The following is an 18,977-nucleotide window of genomic DNA, read 5'->3' on the forward strand; positions in this document are numbered from 1 at the left end:
CAGAATATCAAAAATGGTCAGTTTTTCATAAAGTATGGAAAACTACAAAGCAGTATGTAATTCAATATGTTAACTTAACGTTATTCAGAATGTTTTATTCGACTTTATGAGATAAAATGAGTTAATTCTATAGGGTGATGCAACTCTTTTAGCCACAGCTGTAGTGAGCGTGCTGCTGTCACTTACATTACCAGGACCCTCTGATCAAATGAGTTGACAATCTTAATGGTTTTCTGTTTCTGCTCTGCTTTGTATTTTGGGGGGGGGGGGGGGGGGGGGGAAAGAAAGAGAACACTGAGCGTGGATTAGCTTTAGTCTTTATTAATACTGACATGATTTGAAATAAGGAATCCCTTCATCCCCTCTGCATTAGGGATACAAAGCCAAACACCAGACCAGGGCTGGGCATTCCTAATGTTGGTACTCAAAAAATCTCCTCTTTGGTGATTAGTTGTACAGGTCTGCTATCTGGTTGGGGTTGGCACTTAAACCACAAGTAAGAGATTCAAACCACGTAATAACCCCCTCAAACACACCCTGAACCCACACAGCTGAGGGGTGGAATTAAGAAGTGAACAACCCTTAAAAAGTACACAAAAAAGTAAGGGAAGAGAGATCCCTCAAAACTAGCATTGAAGTCCATTGAGAAATGAATGATAACGGTCATTTTGAGGAGAGCATGCAGGGATTAGATTTCGTAGTGACGTTCTGGTGCAGTGGACTTGAACCTGCCGGGAGGTCTAGAGCTGAAGGCTAGGATGAGGTCTCTTCTCGTCTACCGATTTGGGTGCTCTCGTCTCCTTTTGGGAGATAAAGACTGTGTTCCTTAACCACACCATTCTGTGAGATGTGCAGCATCCCCACCTGCCTCTCATACATTCTAGGATACTGGGAACACCCTCTAAAGGCCATTAATGTAACAAAACGCTTCTGCGGTTTTGCATAGAGCACTGTAAGTAACAGGGGGGGGGGGTCTCTGAGAAACGAGTACCCTGAGGTTCTTCCTGGCCTTGTGTCAGGAGACTCACCACTGCTAATTGAGAGAAGACGAGCACTTTTAGTTACATGTGCTGAGCTACCCTTCTAAAGGTTTAGCACAGTAGATTTGCATGTCATTTTGCAGTTTTCCTCCATGCTTTTCCCTTGTTTGTACTGTGCATTTACCATAGTTGGCCATTTCTTTGAATATGCTTTACCACACCTCTATAAGCTTTCCCATGCTTGCACTATGCTGTATTACACGTTGCTATGTTTTTACTATAAATCAGTGTTTTAAAATAGGGAATAATCAATCAATCAATCAATCAATCTTTATTTTATATAGTGCCTTTCATAGTGGACCACCATCACAAAGCGCTTTAATAACATACACAGGTCTTTAAAGAAGTACCAAATAACAATATACTGAGAAAGCTAACTGTTTTTCTTATTTTAGTTTTTTGTTTGTTTTTGTTATTTGGAAACTGAAAGGATAGCAATGCTATAATTTGACAGCTCTGAACTGTATTGCAGCAGTAGCAGCGACTGTGGAATTTTTAAACATTGCTTAAATTAGATTTTAGGAAAAGCCTCACTGGCAAAACTCCAGCCCAGAAACTGGTCCACACTATTTTAGTGACTGGTGTTTCTTAGCACAGGGTGATTCATAATTCACACATTATTGGAGCATCTGAAAAACTGGAGGGTATGTGGGGGATGAAATGCACCATTCGGCCACAAGAGGGCGGTTCAACAATGTCGACATATAAGTAGAATTGAAAACAATGCAAAACGACAATGTAGCACCAATTATGAATCACCCTGTATATTGCCAGGCTGTGACAATGCACCCCTTACTGTAGATATGTGCTTAAGCTATCCTTATAAAAGTTTACCACAGTAAATGTTCACTGTAATTTTGTAGTTTTCCAGTGCTTTTCCAACTGTTATACTATTTCCCATGGTTGGCCATGTCTTTTAATATGCTTTACCATACCTCTCTTTGCTTTGCAATGCTTACCTATGCTTTCGCTGTGCTTTCTTGCACTTTGCTATGCTTTTACTATGACAAACGTTTATAAGAGGAATATGAGTACACACTATATTGACCTGACCTATTTTACTTATTATTAAGAGAGGAAAGAAATGTAAAGGCACAGAAAGCTGCATGATTTGAAATTCCTTCAACACCGAAGTCTGTCTCTTTCTTTGTTTGTTTTTTGCTTCATACAGGAGATGCATGTGCAAGGATTGCCCAGAAGACCGCAACTCCAGCGTGTCCATGGAAACGGACCTGGCTGTTTCCTCTGTCTCGCCAGCTCCCCCTGCTGGTTTGCTTAGCTGCGTTTTGTCGCCATCTGCTGGCGTAGTTTCTCCCGCCTCTTCTTCTCCATCAGCCTGCAAAGCGAGGAAGGGGGTTGGGGGAAAGACAAGGGGGTTTGAGTCAGGAACAAGTCTAGAATGATCAGCCTGGATTATGTAAAGAGTCAGCTGCTTTAAATAGCAATTTATTCATTTATTTAGTTTTATTATTTATTTATTTATTTTATTTACTGTTATTTTTTATGCATCTATTTGTTTGCAGTGGTATGTGGTGGTCTATGGGGTTTGTGGTGGTCTGTGGGGTCTATGATGGTCTGCAGTGGTCTATGATGGTCTGTGGGGGTCTGTGATGGTCTGCTGGGGTCTGTGATGGTCAGTAGTGGTCTATGATGGTCAGCAGTGGTCTGTGATGGGCAGCAGTGGTCTGCTGGGGTCTGATGGTCAGCAGTGGTCTGTGATGGTCTGAATTGGTCTGCTGGGGACTGTGATGGTCTGTGGGGGGTCTGTGATGGTCAGCAGTGGTCTATGATGGTCAGCAGTGGTCTATGATGGTCTGCTGGGGTCTGTGGGGGTCTGTGATGGTCAGCAGTGGTCTGCTGGGGTCTGTGATGGTCAGCAGTGGTCTGTGATGGGCTGCATTGGTCTGCTGGGGACTGTGATGGTCTGCTGGGGTCTGTGGGGGTCTGTGATGGTCAGCAGTGGTCTATGATGGTCAGCAGTGGTCTATGATGGTCAGCAGTGGTCTATGATGGTCTGCTGGGGTCTGTGGGGGTCTGTGATGGTCAGCAGTGGTCTATGATGGTCAGCAGTGGTCTATGATGGTCAGCAGTAGTCTATGATGGTCTGCTGGGGTCTGCGGGGGTCTGTGATGGTCAGCAGTGGTCTGCTGGGGTCTGTGATTGTCAGCAGTGGTCTGTGATGGGCTGCATTGGTCTGCTGGGGACTGTGATGGTCTGTGGGGGTCTGTGATGGTCAGCAGTGGTCTGTGATGGTCTGCTGGGGTCTGTGGGGGTCTGTGATGGGCAGCAGTGGTCTGCTGGGGTCTGATGGTCAGCAGTGGTCTGTGATGGTCTGCATTGGTCTGCTGGGGACTGTGATGGTCTGCTGGGGTCTGTGGGGGTCTGTGATGGTCAGCAGTGGTCTATGATGGTCAGCAGTGGTCTATGATGGTCAGCAGTGGTCTATGATGGTCTGCTGGGGTCTGTGATGGTCAGCAGTGGTCTGCTGGGGTCTGTGATGGTCAGCAGTGGTCTGTGATGGTCTGCATTGATCTGCTGGGGTCTGTGATGGTCAACAGTGGTCTGCGAGGTTCTGTGATGGTATGTGGGGGTCTCACCTCCGGGTGCGAGCCTCTGTGAGCTCAGTGAGCTGCTCCTGTGCCGCTCGGAGCTCGTCCACACGCTGCTGGTATCGCTGGTCACAGGCGTTGCTCCTTTCAAAGGAGGATACCTGGCTGGACAGCTCACTGGTGCGATCCCGGAGCTGCTGGATCGAGGAGTACAGGTTCTCCTCATCCTCCTCCTGAGACAGAGAGAGAGACATGGGCATAGTCACAGTCACAATCCAGCAAAACCACCAGCTCAACTACAATCATGATCAGGTATCGTATACAACCCCCTTAAAGGTAGAACAAACTAAATTAAATAATTCCCTCACCTGCGTATCATTCATGGTATGTCAATGGTTTCCAATTCCTGTATTATTTCCACTTATCCTTGAAACCTTGAAAGTTTGAGCTCAACACGATTCATAGCAATGTGTTTGCTACTAAAGACCATCAAACAATGCTTTTAGTTAGTTCCCCACAAGGGCTTTTTTCATCATCACTGTGAGACTGAAGGTAAGAGACTGAGACTCATTTGAATATTAGTCTCACCTTTTACACCTTCACAGGTGTAGAAGGGGAGACGTACTAATCAGTCTTTTTCAATGAGGTATTTGTCATTGCATTTTAGTTTCTTTTAGTATTTATTTTTCAGCACTATTGAGTGTTTAATAGTTGTGAATGTTCTCAAGACCCTGTTTTGATATACAAGTCAGACAGCAAGATAGGGAGGGAGCACTGCATAAGGGTATGATGTTAGAGTTAGGTAGGTAACAATTCACTGTGTGTCAGTTTACTTGACATTCGTGTATCGCTACACCACAGTTAACGTGCAGCATCACTGTGCATGCAGCTATTTTATGAAATGTTCTGCCGATAGAGTTTCCGTCTGAGTGGTTGTTGTCCTGGCATGAGGAATGCCAGGGTTAAGTGCGACTGACCTTGGCATTGACAATCTCGATGTGTACCAGCAAGGAGGCCATTTCCAGATCTTCACTGTAGCTGTTCTTCAGAGGGACTGAGCGGTACCCTACAGGGTGAAAGGTGAGGCACTAGAGAATCATTACCTCAGCTGGGACAGTCAGTTCAGCTGTGTGGGAATTAGGGTCCCGCTTTCTAGTTTAAACTCAGGCTGTCAAACTCATGTCAGCATTGAAGACATTGAGTAAGACTTCTCGTCGAAACGTTTGCCATTGAATTTATTTAGTTTCCTTTGGTATTTCAATTGAAGATATTTAGAAAGACATCTAGTCGAAACGTTTTTTTTTTTAAATTGAATTTACATTGAAGACACTGAGAAAGACTTCTAGTGAAACATTTGTCATTTAATTTATTAAGTTCCTTTTAGTATTTCTAAATTTAGCACTGTTGGCATTTAACAGTTATGGATGTTGTCCAAACAATGAAATACATATTTTTTTAATTGGTAGAAGAACCTCATTAATCCTAATGACAGCTGCTGTCATAATACTGATGTTAAAACTTTTTCAGGTCCCCAAAACAACACTGTGTTTGTTCATTTAGACTAATTTAGTGTATAAAGAAGTCGAAGGATATTACAGGAAGTGAATTACAGTATTCCAGGTCAAAAAGGGGGTGATTAATCTGTGTTACACATTTGTGAATCTCAGAAATCAACTGCAACTAATTGACAGCCCAAGTTTAAACCAATACAAAAATTGCTATGAAACCGTAGTTCAAGTGCTTAGTGTCTGTAAAACAGCCAATGAAAATGTACGGGAAGGTGACAAAGTTTTCTGTCATACTTTTTGTACTTCACCTTGAAAAGTAAAATCCCGCTCCTTTTAGGAATGAGTAAGAGTGGCTGGGGCTGGGGTGAGGAAGTGAGAGAGCTAAGGGGTGTTTTCAGTGAGGAAATGGTCTGAGGGAGCTTTGATGGCTGTTTATCAATGCCAGAGAGATCTCTAACCAAACAGATACAAAAACACATGAGTTTATTGTTTAATAAACCTGTTGCTAGTAATTTTGTGCAGATTAAGTATAGCTGTAATAAGATAATTACTGTGACAGGGTTATGACTTAAAACCATTTCATATTTGTGTAAGAAAAGAAAGAAATCTAGGTACTATTAAACTTGTTCTTCACTAGAATACAGCTGGGTTATAAAGCCAGGCCTTGGTGTTTTAAAATCTGTACAATCCGATTTTCACCTTTTATCAGGAGTAACTTTGATCCAGATCGGTAATCTATTTGCACTTTGGATCTTTTTCAAAAATAAAAGACATGTTCCTAATCATTTAGCCTTTATTTCATTTGAACCTACATGGTAATTTAATTACTGTAAAATATTGAAAACCTATTACAGTTGAACATAATATAACAAAAAAAAACTATTACGAGCTACAAAAATGTAAATGTAATCCAGCAATGACATTTTCTGAAAAAGTGGATCCATATTAAAAAAAAAAAAAAAAATCCTGATTCAAATAAATAGGATCATTTTGATTTTGACAACAGATTTTGAAAAACTGGGCCCAGCATGCTCGGCGTGTGTGTTTGCGTGTTGTGCTTCAGCGTACCAGTCTTGAGCTCCTTGACAGGAAACACAGCCTGCGCCAGGAAGTTGGGGTCGCTGAACATATCCTCCTCATACACTACGAAGCGCAGGAAGCAGAAGTCAGGGTTGTTGATGTCCAACACAAACGGCTTCTGCAACCAGACTGGATTCAAACCATTATCCGCTGGAGAGGGGAGAGAAGAGAGAGGGGTGAGTGAGAGAGGAGGAGAGAGAGGGGTAAAGGTTACAAAGCGGAGACATCACACACTTCCAGTTATTACTGTTTTACCTGTAAAACTGTATAGAATATTACATAATATACACGCTGATATTTACTCCTCAAGAGGTCAAAGGAGATAGACACAGAGCAGTGTGTGCTTGAGTGGGTGAAAATCAGCTTACTTACACATATTCTAATATATAGCATGGCTCATTTTGATGTAATTTCCATCTGGTGGCTATTTCATAAGAACATAACAAAGTTTACAAAAGAGAGGAGGCCATTCGGCCCATCTTGCTCGTTTGGTTGTTAGTAGCTTATTGATCCCAGAATCTAATCAAGCAGCTTCTTGAAGGATCATGTTGTCAGCTTCAACAACATTACTGGGGGGTTGGTTCCAGACCCCCACGATTCTGTGTAAAAAAGTGCATCCTATTTTCTGTTCTGAATGCCCCTTTATCTAATCTCCACTTGTGACCCCTGCTCCTTGTTTCTTTTTTCAGATCGAAAAAGTCCCACAATCAGGGTCATATCACAATCAGGGTCTACAGTATATTAGAAAGACATTTCAGATGGCTGTATAACTTCAGTAGCAGAGTCTACTATAAATAATAAAGGCATTTCAAAGGCTGAATCACATCACTATCAGGGAAGGTCTACTATGTATCATAAATGTATATTGTTCATATTGTATATTCCGTCACATTTCCCCCGTTTTAAGGACACTACAATGGCTCCAGAGTATTGATTTTAAAACGCTGCTCCTCACTGAAAAGGCTATCCATGGTTGTGGCCCTGTCTACTTGTGTGGGTTGCCTATTCCTTACAAACATCTTGTACTCTGAGATCTGCCAAGAACTCAATTAGATGAGTTCTCGGGCTCCTTCACTTGGAACTCACTTCCAGGTTCTATTTGGAATGCTGTCAATCAGTATTTTCAAATAAATGTCACCCTCCAGGTGATCAAGGAAGTGCAAGACTACCTGAGGGCTTTTGTGTAGTACCAGGTATCATGTGTTTCTTTCAAAACTGCACATTTTAGAACCATGTAGCCAATGGAACTGCACCACAAGTCTGGAATTATTTTGTTAGCTACTTTCATTTTAAAATGCACTGTATAGAGTGGACTAGATACCAGCCTGCCAGCATCACCCTAATGTCCATCACACAGCACTACAACTAAAACGAAAAGCTAGAAAAATACCTGGAGGCAATGTGGGGCACCAGGGGCATGGTCCATATATTTGTCTCTAAAGAAAACAGTTCATATTACCTTACCTCTTTCATTATTTGTGTGAGATTTACTTGGATCTAATAATGTGAAAAAGGAGAGATAGGAGATTTAATGTGATGGAAACTTTTGCCCTGAGATCGCAGTCAGAAAAATTCAGAGGACCATATATTCAAAGAGTTTACTCCAGTCTTAAATAACCTGTTGACTTTGCAAAACTAGTGTCAATTATCTAGGTAATGTGATTGAAGGTATGTTCATCTAGGTAATGTGACTGAAGGTGTGTTCATCTGGGTAATGTGATTGAAGGTGTGTTAATCTAGGTAATGTGATTGAAGGAGTGTTCATCTAGGTAATGTGATTGAAGGTGTGTTCATCTAGGTAATGTGATTGAAGGTGTGTTCCTCTGGGTAATATGATTGAAGGTGTGTTCATCTAGGTAATGTGATCGAAGGAGTGTCAAGCACTCTCAAGGTATTTTGTTTCTCAGTTTTGTACAAAGACTAGGAGTTAATTTAAACTGGAGTAAACACTTTGAGATAGACGGCCCGTAAAGCAGGACAGAGGGAGGCGCTTGGCAGCAGGCGTCCGTACCCACGACGTCAGTCTTGCACTTGCTGCTGTCGTACTCGGCTCCGCACACCTCTACCTCCACGAAGGGGCACACGATGCTGCGGCCGTTCTTGGGGAGGTGCCGTGCCCCCAGGATCTGGGAAACAGGGGAGGGGGGGTTAATAACTGAGACATGACACAGGGGAGCACCTTTATAAACATTTCCCATAGTAAAACCATAGCAAACTGTAATGAAGCATAGGCAAGCACAGTAAAGCCCAGAGAGGTATGGTAAAGCATATTTAAAAAAAATATGAAACATGTCATCTCAGGGTAAACTATAATAAATACATGGCATAACCATTTGCAAAAAGACTTGGCAAATTCACTGTTGTACCAGCGTTTTCATGCACAGTGAATGACTGCAAGTTTAACTCTCTCATGCTTACTGGTAAGTAGCAGGACAAACATCTAAACACATGAAGGTTGTTTGTTGGGGGTGTGGAACAGAATTTGTACAAAAAAGGTTTAATATTTAGAGTAATGATCGTAAAATAGATAAAACACATTCTGCTAGTTCACAGTAAATAGGAGACGGTTTCTGTACAATGATGTGTCTTGATATGTTAACTTAAATGGAAAGTGAAACCTCCCCTATTGAAGAATACTGACCTGCAGCTGCACAGTGATGCTGGTTTCCAGTTTAAGGAGCTCTACAGAGTACTGACCTGCAGCTGCACAGTGATGCTGGTTTCCAGTTTAAGGAGCTCTACAGAGTACTGACCTGCAGCTGCACAGTGATGCTGGTTTCCAGTTTAAGGAGTTCTACAGAGTACTGACCTGCAGCTGCACAGTGATGGGCTCCACCGGTTTGAGACTGCTCTTGTCGAAGGGGTCGAAGCTGTCCTCTCTCAGAATGTCAGGCTGCAGCACATAGCCGCTGCGCCCCCCCAGTGTGAACAGGGCCTGGTTCAGCTGCATCGGCTTGTCTGCACACAGGAGCACAGAGAGAGAGAGAGAGAGAGAGAGAGACGGAGACACAAAGACACACACAGGAGCACATGGAGACACACACATGGAGACACAAAGACGCACACAGCGGCGCCACATGGAGACACACACAGAGGGACAGGCAAAGAGTAGCACACAGGGAAGTACACACGAGACACACACGCAAACAGAAAGGCACACGCAGAAGCATAAAGGGAAACACGGACACACACAAAGGGGCACAAACACGGACACATGAAGGCACAAACAGGAGACAGACCATGAGCAATTTCACTTTCACGAGACAGATCAGAAGACGTCTATTTGATGAGTTAATGTGCATCATTGTTTAGATCGGGGGACCTTCATTATCACCTACACCTAGGTTCCATTAAACAATAGACCTGGCAGGAAGAAGGCTCCGTGCTGCTCAGTTCAATTATCAAGAACATAGACTGGATAAGACAAAAAAAAGAAATTCTAGATTTCCTATAAAAACGTAATGATAAAAATGTGTGCTAGTGCTGCACGAACCGCTTAATTGATTATTCGGACTGAGCTCTACACAGTGAGGATCATTGGTGTTGATCGGGATTCATTTACCATTCCAAGTGAAGAAACAGCTGCTTGGATGTCTGTTGATTGCTGTTCTCTACACAGTCTAAGAAAAGCAGCAATCATCCCAAATCCAAGCAGCTGTTTCTTCACTTGTTTCACTTTGAATGATAAATGAGCCCGATCAACACCAGTGACCCTCACCTGATTGTCAGCACCTGATTTCTGTGGAGATCTCAGTCACAGTAGTTGAATAGCGGGTTCGTGCAGCTCTACTGTGCACACGGGTGACAATACTCATGGATGACAGTGCTGTACCTGGGGTCTGGAAGTTGAGGGCGACCAGCTGGCTCCCGCATAGCCACATGGGCAGGGGGTCGTAGTTGGAGGAGTCGAGGCGCTGGCCCTTGGGGTAGACACGAGAGAGCTGCCTCCGGTTGTACTGCAGGAACTTCTTGCCCTTGCTGCGGTTCGCATACTTTTCAGCCTTGGTCTCGGGAAACGAGGACATGTCACGGTAATAAGCCTTGTCTGTGCCGATCTCTGCAGACAGACAGGCAGAAACAGGGATGGTTAGACACTGATACACTACCGTCTGACACAGCCTTTCAATGGAGTTACAGAACACTATTTATAGAAATATATATATATAAATGTATACATAAAAATATATTACTACACAATAATACATGTCAAAATCCAACGAGAGACAATATTGTAATGATAATTTTTTTTGACACATATTTGATATATTCTGTGTTTCTTAAAATAGACAAAGGTCTGTTTTTCCCTGTACCTTGTTTCTCCCACTGAATGCATATACACCATTTCCTGCTCTTTTAAAAAAGTTGTTTCTCTGAGTTCTGTTGTTATTGTTATGGGTCTTGTTGTTTCAGTGTTATTTGGTTGAATCTAATGTACTGTATTTTATGTTCACTTAGCATTGGTAGTGAACGGATCATATTTAGGGTACCACTGCAGTTGTGAGACAGATTGTTCATTAAAATCCTGAACATATTTTTAAAGAGGAGACAATTATCTATTCAGGAATATCAAGATATTTAGCGAGCAAGGGGTCTGAGTGAGGTTATCCGGAAACAAACTCCCCATCCCCAGTTGTACTGCTTTCCTACTTGTGAAAAGTCTTGCACATTAAAATGTTTTGTTATTTAGGCCAGTGAGCTCCCTTATGGAGTGGGAATCATCTTCTATTGTACAGCACCCTATATCATATTCCATAGACATATTGGCAATTTAGGTTTTATAATAGCAATAAAAATGAGAGGAATGGCACTCCAGGCTAATTAACTCAATCTTTTATCCTCTGGAAGATTGGAAGATCAAATCAGTCCACATCACAAAATTCAAGTGTCACTGTCTCCACTGTCAATGTCCCTCACTCTCTAGGAGTTTAATTGCACACTTTGTCTTTGCCACAACTCCTAACTATCTGAATGCACAGAGATGTCCAGTAAGGCTATCCAGACACAGTGCCTCCTCACACAAGCACACACTGCTGGGTTAGGGAAGCAAAATCCACATGACCAGTGTCTCCTCACAGCACTACAGCAGCCCCTACTGGCCAGGTGCCTGGAGAGGTCAAAGAGGACGTTGTGGTGTTGTTTATTTTAAAACCACAGCTTTGCGCAGTCCCTTACTGTCCTCGTCGAAGGGCACGGGCCGGCAGTACACCACCAGCTCTGAGAGCTCCAGGGCAATCTTCTTCCTGCGCTCCATCTGCTTCCCTTCCTGCATCTGTCACCACGGAAACAAGAGGCTGTTACCACGGGGATACTCTGCTGAGTGTGTCTATTACTCAAGCAATGTTGTACACTAGGGGGCATTCTCTCACTGACTGTGTTATACACTAGGGGGCAGTGTGTAATGCCCTGACTGTGTTATACACTAAGGGGCAGTATGTAATGCCCTGACTGTGTTAGACACTAGGGGGCAGTGTGTATAATGCCCTGACTGTGGTATACACTAGGGGGCACTGTGTATAATGTCCTGACTGTTATACACTAGAGGGCAGTGTGCACAATGCCCTGACTGTTATTATTATTATTATTATTATTATTTATTTCTTAGCAGACGCCCTTATCCAGGGCGACTTACAATCGTAAGCAAATAATTTCAAGTGTTACAATACAAGTAATACAATAAGAGCAAGAAATACAATAACTTTTGTTCAAGCAAAGTACAAGTGTGACAAACCACAATTCAATAATACAGCAGATAATAGTGATAGTTACATCAGGATATGATTAAATAGTGATAGTTACATCAGGATGTGATTAAATACAAAGTACTACAGGTTAAACACTTGGCAGATTACAGTATTCTGAAGTACAGGATTAAATGCAGTAAAATAGGGGGCAGATAAGAGCAAAATAAAGCACATTTACATGAAGGGTGATAGTGTCCCAGGATATACACTAGGGGGCAGTGTGTATAATGTCCTGACTGTGTTATACAATAGAGGGCAGTGTGTAGAATGCCCTGACTGTTATACACTAGGGGGCAGTGTGTATAATGTCCTAACTGCGTTAAACACTAGGGGGCAGTGTGTATAATGCCCTGACTGTGTTATACACTAGGGGGTAGTGTGTATAATGTCCTGACTGTGTTAAACACTAGGGGGCAGTGTGTACAATGCCCTGACTGTTATACACTAGATGGCAGTGTGTATAATGCTCTGACTGTGTTAAACACTAGGGGGCAGTGTGTACAATGCCCTGACTGTGTTATACACTAGGGGGCAGTGTGTACAATGCCCTGACTGTGTTATACACTAGGGGGCAGTGTGTACAATGCCCTGACTGTGTTATACACTAGGGGGCAGTGTGTACAATGCCCTGACTGTGTTATACACAAGGGGGCAGTGTGTATAATGCTCTGACTGTTATACACTAGGGTTCAGACTCACCCTGGCATCAGCATTCTGTGTTGCCTCTCTTATCTTGGCGACCCAGTCGTTGAGGTCCTCCAGACTGTCAGCAGCCACGTCCAGCATCTGGACAGGATGAGACTGGGAGTGCAGTGTGAAGACGAAGGGCCGGGAGCTCTTCCCATCCTTGTGAACCACTGCCAACAGCAGAGACATGCACACAGGTAAAGACAGGCAGGCAGACAGAGACACAGATAAAGACAGGCAGGCAGACAGACAGCAGAGACACACACACACACAGGTAAAGACAGGCAGGCAGACAGCAGAGACAGCATCTCTTCTTATTCTGAGGTTGCATCGTTTTGGAGTGGAGAATCATAAATATTTGAGTTTGAGGGTTATCGCGGGTTTTGGCACGGTGTTATAGTTATGTGTGTAGAAGAACAAGTTATAATTAAAGGCACACATGTTTCAAGTCAGACCGGCCAGGAAGAGAACGCTATTTGAAAACTTGTACAGCATCTGCCCCTCCCCCGAATAGAAGAGGCAGCCCAAAAAGTGAGTATGACAGACAGATAGACAAGACACAGTGGGAAAGATTGGACTGTTAGAAAGGCTGTCGCTCAGATAGACAGACAGACAGTGGCTGAACCCCTGTTAAAGGTGGAATGAAGAGGGCTAGATACAGACAGACAGACAGACAGTCTCTGTCACTTACCTACGTGGCAGGTCGGCACATCAATAAAGCCCTTGAGGAAGTTTCCCAGGGGGCTGTTCTCGACGGACTGGGGGGAGGGGGGAGAAAAAACAAACATTCCAATAAACAGGAGCCCAGCAGAGTGGAACAGCGCCTGGGGAATCAGACATAGGGGGCTGGAACATGGAGGAGAGACATGGAACGCGCAGGCTAGTGTGGGGAACTTCAACCAGCTCAGTTAAAGGGGCTGCTCCTTTAGTACACTGCCTAGAGTGAGGAGGCCTGTGTCTTCTCCAGCACTTCTCTGGTTTTACTCTTCAGCAGTTTCAGTGGCTCATATTCAACGCTTGTGTCAATGTACTTCCATGCTCCCTGATTCAAGAGCCATTCACTCAAAATAAGCTGATTTATTGGACACTTAGTGAAGTGTTATTAGAAAATCAAAAGAAAAAATGTAATTTTCTATCAAATTGATGAAACAAAGGTAAGACCCCCTTTTTTAACAGATTAGGTTCTGTCGGGCTGTTAGATATTTTTTTCTATTAATTCACATTGCCAGAAAACATTGTCTTGTTAGCACTGACTATGACTTGTGTTTTTTTCTTTCATCACAGGTGTCTTGGCTGACAAATATTCTATGACAGACACAAAACATTGTCAAAAAGAGTGATGACTGTAGAGTTTATATAGAATTACACATATACATGTTTCCCAAAAGCATAGCAAAGTGTAATAAAGCACAGTGAAAGCACAGGGTAAGCTTTGTAAAGAATTGTAAAGGTGTATAGTAAAACATATTTAAAAAAAAACAAAAACAAAAAAAAATCACATGGTAAATTGTGGTAAAAGCATAGTGTAACAAGGGGAAAACTGCAAAAGGACCATGCAAATTCACCCTGGTAATCTTTTACAAGGGTAAAAACTATTATAACAATATATGTATGTCAAGCTCTTCTTTAAACTGAAGATGATTTATAACAAGCTAAGCAAACACAGACTAACAGGAGAAGATACAAGTGTGCATATCATATGAACTGATATAAGACACAGGGTCAACTGGACATATTAAGTGAACTGTGCATATTAAGTTTTATAAGAGAGCGGGTCAGCTGTAGATAATAAGTGAAGATCAGTCCATGGTGTCTGACGAACCCTAACAGACTCACTCTACAGTGTAAAAGATTACTGTACAAGACTCTTCTCTGGCTTGGCTACTCACTGCCTCGTCCTGCCCCTGTGCAGGGGAGGTGGGAATCTCCTCCACGTAATTGGCTGGGAACCACAGCTGCTTCTTACCCCCGTAGTCACCACGCCACCTGTAGGTCAGAGAGAGTAACACACCTTCAATAGTAACATTCATCACCACTGCCACGGCGCAACACATTCAAAATCAGAGCTATCAGCACGATGTCATTAGGTGAGCAAATGAGGTGTTGGTATCATAGTAAACAATATTAAAATCACGGTCTACTAAAATGGTTTATAATATGTGGAAGAACTTCCTGTGCTGTCAAGATACATGTTAAAATGTAAGTGTGACATATAGAGGGACGGTTGTACAGACAGACAGTGCCCCCCCCCCACCACCACCACCACCACCACCATCCCTACAATCTGATACTCCCAATGATATGCTAAATAATGTTAATACCAATTTTCATCACAATTAAGCGGCGTTCCAGATATATACAAAAATGTAAAGGGTGACATGCATATGTACGTATGTATGATTACATCCACTATCTCCCCATCACCAGGGGATACGTCTCTGGACCTTTAGCAGAGTTATGCTGTCCATCCCCTCTCTCTTCTCCTATCTCCCACCTTACCCCTCTCCTATCTACTTTCTCCCCTCTCCCCTCTCCCTTCTCCTATCTCCCCTCTCCCACCTTACCCCTCTCCTATCTACTTTCTCCCCTCTCCCCTCCTCACCAGCCCCCCTCCTGCTTGTCCACGTTGAGAATGATGGCTTGCTTTGGGAAGGAGAGTTCGTCCTCCCTCTGGGCTCGATAGTCATACAGAGCCTTCACAGTGCACTGGAGAGGGGAGGGGGAGAGAGGAAAAGGGGGAGAGGACAGTGGAAAGGAGAGAAGAGGGGTAGAAAGTAGATAGGAGAGGGGTAAAGGAGATAGGAGAGGGGTAAAGGAGATAGAGGAGGGGTAGAAGAGATAGAAGAGGGGGAGAGAGGGGAAGTGAGAGAGTTAACGATAAACACAGATAAAAGCAAATATAAGTCATCCACGAGAAATCAACCAATCACTGGAACACAGGTATAAACCTACTTTCTTTTCCATACATTAAACTTGTCATACTAAACGAACACTCCATGAATGTTCATAGAGTGCTGTGGTTATATCACTCATGAGGGGTGTGTGGGTTTCTGGGCTATCCTCATTCCTGGTGTATCCTCTATATACTCCATTCTGAAGTGTTGGATTTATACAGTATGCATAACATCACCTGTCGCACACAGCTCTGCTCTCTATAAAGAATGGTCTTTCAATCAGGACACCAAGTGAAGAGCTCCCTCGATTAAAATTGTACAGCAAATATTTCCTGCAGATTCCTAGAGACAGGGGTACTGCATCCCTCCCCCGGCTGCCCCGATGGGACCTTACCCTGGCTGTAGGCATCTTGTTCGCTTCCACATAGAAGTGAGGAGTCCGCACCTCGTACAGAGCTCCATAGTCCAGCTCCTGAGGAAACAGCACAGCAAGGCTCAGCATTCATACCAGCAGGGACTGGGCATGGGTGTTGCACCTGATGTCTTCAGTACTAAAACGTCTTTATCACAAGGCAGTGGTTCTCAAACTGGGGTCTGGGGATCCCTGGTCTGCAAAGGTTGCCCAGGCGGTCCCCAGAAAATTCTGGAAATGTCTCTTTCTTGTAAAAGAATATTAAAATGTTCTTTCACTGTAGTAGTGAGAGACTAACCTTGTGGTTTTATACAGAAACTACTGTACATAAAACACTGACTTGAATGTCGTCTTTTTCTTGACTTTATTGTACAGTGATCTTTGACTGTTGTGGTGGTGAGAGACAGGCTTTATGACACTTGCAAACAATATTACACTCAAACATTACGATTTATTGCAATTCAGTGTGTCTTTCTTGTTTGTGATTAGTTTTGTCCTCACTTTTCAGTTGGGGGTCCCTCCCTATTTAAAAAACATTTAAAAAAGGATATCCCCCCAAACAAAAAGGTTTGAGAATCTCTATCTTAAGGCATAGCCTTATGTCATAGTTGCATACTAAAATAAAATCCACTACGATAAAAAACAGGATACTAAACCCAATCTGTAGAAGGTACCTTACAGGGCTTCAAACCCAACATGCAAGTTTTATGTGGCAGTGATTCTGAGAGCTCCCTTGCCCCCTCCCCTGTGCCCCTGGGTCTGTACCGTGGTGCCCATCTTCTCCAGAGTCTCCTCATTGATGGGGTAGCGCAGTCTCATCTTGCGGTACAGCGGGTGCTTCTCGTAGTAGCTGATCAGGTCCAGCAGGCTCTCAAACTCGGCTGAGCTGCCCAGCATGAAGAGACGACCTTCCTGCTGGATCCGACAGTGCTTTATCTTCCCCTCTGCCCTGCTCTCAGAGAACATGAGAACAAAATAGATACAGCATCAACAGCATGGCTAGGTAACCCATTCCATACCCTCACCACTCTGCATCCATTCAATTTCCAACCGTGTGTTCTCTAGTCCTGGTTTCTGCATTGCGCTTCAACTATTGCTTAGGGTTAACTATGTCAACTCCTTTTAAGATTTTAAAGACTTCAATCAAGTCCCCCCTAATTATTTTTTTGTTCTAGGCTTAATAAAGTCAGTTCCCTTTTTAGCTCATTCCTTTAAACCAGTGGTGCACAACTCAGGTCATGGAGGGCCGGTGTCCTTCCTGGTTTTTGTTCTAACCATACCCTAAGTTATTTAATAAGAACAAGTAAGCTTCTAATAAGGTCCAATAAAGTACTTTAGGGTGCAGTTGGAATAAAAACCTGCAGGGACACCGGCCCTCCAGGACCTAGTTGTGCATCACTGCTTTAAACCCTGGTGTGGCAGGGAAGAAGCCCTGCTGCGGTAAATAGTGTGTGTATGGGAATGTAAGGTTGGCAGGGATGGGGTTAAATCTGTCCCTGCCAGCAATCACAGGTGTGGCCATTCCCCAATTATTATTTTTATTATTTGTTTATTTAGCAGAAGCCTTTATCCAAGGCGACTTACAGAGACTAGGGTGTGTGAACTATGCATCAGCTGCAGAGTCACTTACAATTACGTCTCACCCGAAAGACGGAGCACAAGGAGGTTAAGTGACTTGCTCAGGGTCACACAATGAGTCATTAGGTAATGTATGCTAATTGGGGAGTGGCCACATGTATAAAAGCAGGAAAAATTATTTGTCTGGTGGAGGGAGTTAGGGGGAGTAGGTAACTGCGTGTGTACTGTGTATTTTGGAAACTTGGTCAGTGAAGGCGAATGCCCAGCCTGACAACAGTGTTTGTACTGTACTGTATTGTTTTCTTTAAACTGTTTATTTTGGCCTCAGTTTATTTGTGTCTGTTTTTGTCTATTAAGAGTGCGCACCATTGCTTAAACTGTAGCTTTTCTTGTCTCTGAGTCTCATGATTGACGCTATCCTGCTACACCTGGGATTAGAGAGAGGGAGATAGAGAGGGCGAGGGAAAGACAGAGAAATCATGCTAACCAAGCATTGCGTTTGCTTTCAATCTTCTCACCATGAGTTCCGGATTCACTCTACGAACGGTGGCCACTCTTTGACTACTACCGCTGTCAGAAAGGCTTCTCTTTCCTCTTTGATGTGAGTTTACCTGTGCGGTGTGTGCTGTGAGCGCCCCCTACCTGAAGGAGATGGCGAAGGAGTTGGGCTCGCTCCGCTTGCGCACCAGGAACGCTCCATCACGCGGGACCCTCATCAGCATGTGCTCAGCCTGCAAGCGGGACAGGTTCGCATGGAACCACCTTGGGAGCAAAACAACATCAGTGAAGGGTGACCTGTGTCGCTACCCAACTGAAACCTCAAAATGTTAACTAAAGTTACACTAAACACTTATCATTACTGTGCCAAGACAGGCAATACTGCAGAGGAGCTGAAGGGAGACCTACATCTCTACCCAACTGAAACTTCAAAATGTTCACTAAAGTTACACTAAACATATTGAAAAGTTTCAGGGAAGAAGCAGAATATTTATCTTGCTGTTTTCTGAAAAGCTCCACAGCGGTGTGGCTGGTGGAAGAAACTAAACGTGTGTGCATTAACAAGGATTAGTTTAATTTAATGATATGAGAAGTAACACACAATATCGTAAACAAATATTTTAATGTATAAACATGATATCTGGCACATATGAGCTTTAAGAAAGTTCTGTTTGCTTGTCTTGCCTTCCAGGAAATATGTTCATACATATGCATTTCCTGGGTTATTTCACCTCACCAGTGTCTGGTTGGTTGCTGACAGGAAAGACGACCCTTAAGGGGTTGGGACAATTTAGTGGATGTGACCATAAAGATGCAAGACTAACTGAAAGTAAGGTCTGCAAACAAAGATTTCATTAACCTGAAGTAGTATCACATATCATGTTTTAAAATGAAAAAGATGTTTGTAATATCATGTGTTTCTCTGTACACCGAAGAAAGAACTAGTTTGTCTACTTGACTTGTCTCTCTTGCCCACACAATAAGAGACAC

At 43.3% G+C, this 18,977-nt stretch overlaps 1 protein-coding gene across 2 annotated transcripts in view; it reads right to left on the reverse strand.

Moving 5' to 3' along the window:
• Nucleotides 1–299: 299 nt before the first annotated feature.
• LOC117394730 (1-phosphatidylinositol 4,5-bisphosphate phosphodiesterase gamma-1-like) overlaps nt 300–18,977 on the reverse strand; it is a 60,910-nt gene continuing 42,232 nt past the window's right edge. For both annotated transcript variants that reach the window (XM_033993230.3, XM_033993229.3), the window contains 15 exons: nt 18,132–18,251; nt 16,677–16,860; nt 15,894–15,971; nt 15,208–15,311; nt 14,495–14,591; nt 13,297–13,363; nt 12,618–12,775; nt 11,350–11,446; nt 10,010–10,234; nt 8,987–9,135; nt 8,189–8,303; nt 6,166–6,327; nt 4,567–4,655; nt 3,638–3,822; nt 300–2,376 (listed from right to left, as the gene is read on the reverse strand). In XM_033993230.3, coding sequence (XP_033849121.2) covers nt 2,316–2,376; nt 3,638–3,822; nt 4,567–4,655; nt 6,166–6,327; nt 8,189–8,303; nt 8,987–9,135; nt 10,010–10,234; nt 11,350–11,446; nt 12,618–12,775; nt 13,297–13,363; nt 14,495–14,591; nt 15,208–15,311; nt 15,894–15,971; nt 16,677–16,860; nt 18,132–18,251 — 1,891 coding nt within the window. In that variant the 3' untranslated portion in view covers nt 300–2,315. The remainder of the gene's footprint in view (nt 2,377–3,637; nt 3,823–4,566; nt 4,656–6,165; nt 6,328–8,188; nt 8,304–8,986; nt 9,136–10,009; nt 10,235–11,349; nt 11,447–12,617; nt 12,776–13,296; nt 13,364–14,494; nt 14,592–15,207; nt 15,312–15,893; nt 15,972–16,676; nt 16,861–18,131; nt 18,252–18,977) is intronic.

Source organism: Acipenser ruthenus, chromosome 3, assembly GCF_902713425.1.
Source record: "Acipenser ruthenus chromosome 3, fAciRut3.2 maternal haplotype, whole genome shotgun sequence".
NCBI classification, from domain to species: domain Eukaryota; kingdom Metazoa; phylum Chordata; class Actinopteri; order Acipenseriformes; family Acipenseridae; genus Acipenser; species Acipenser ruthenus.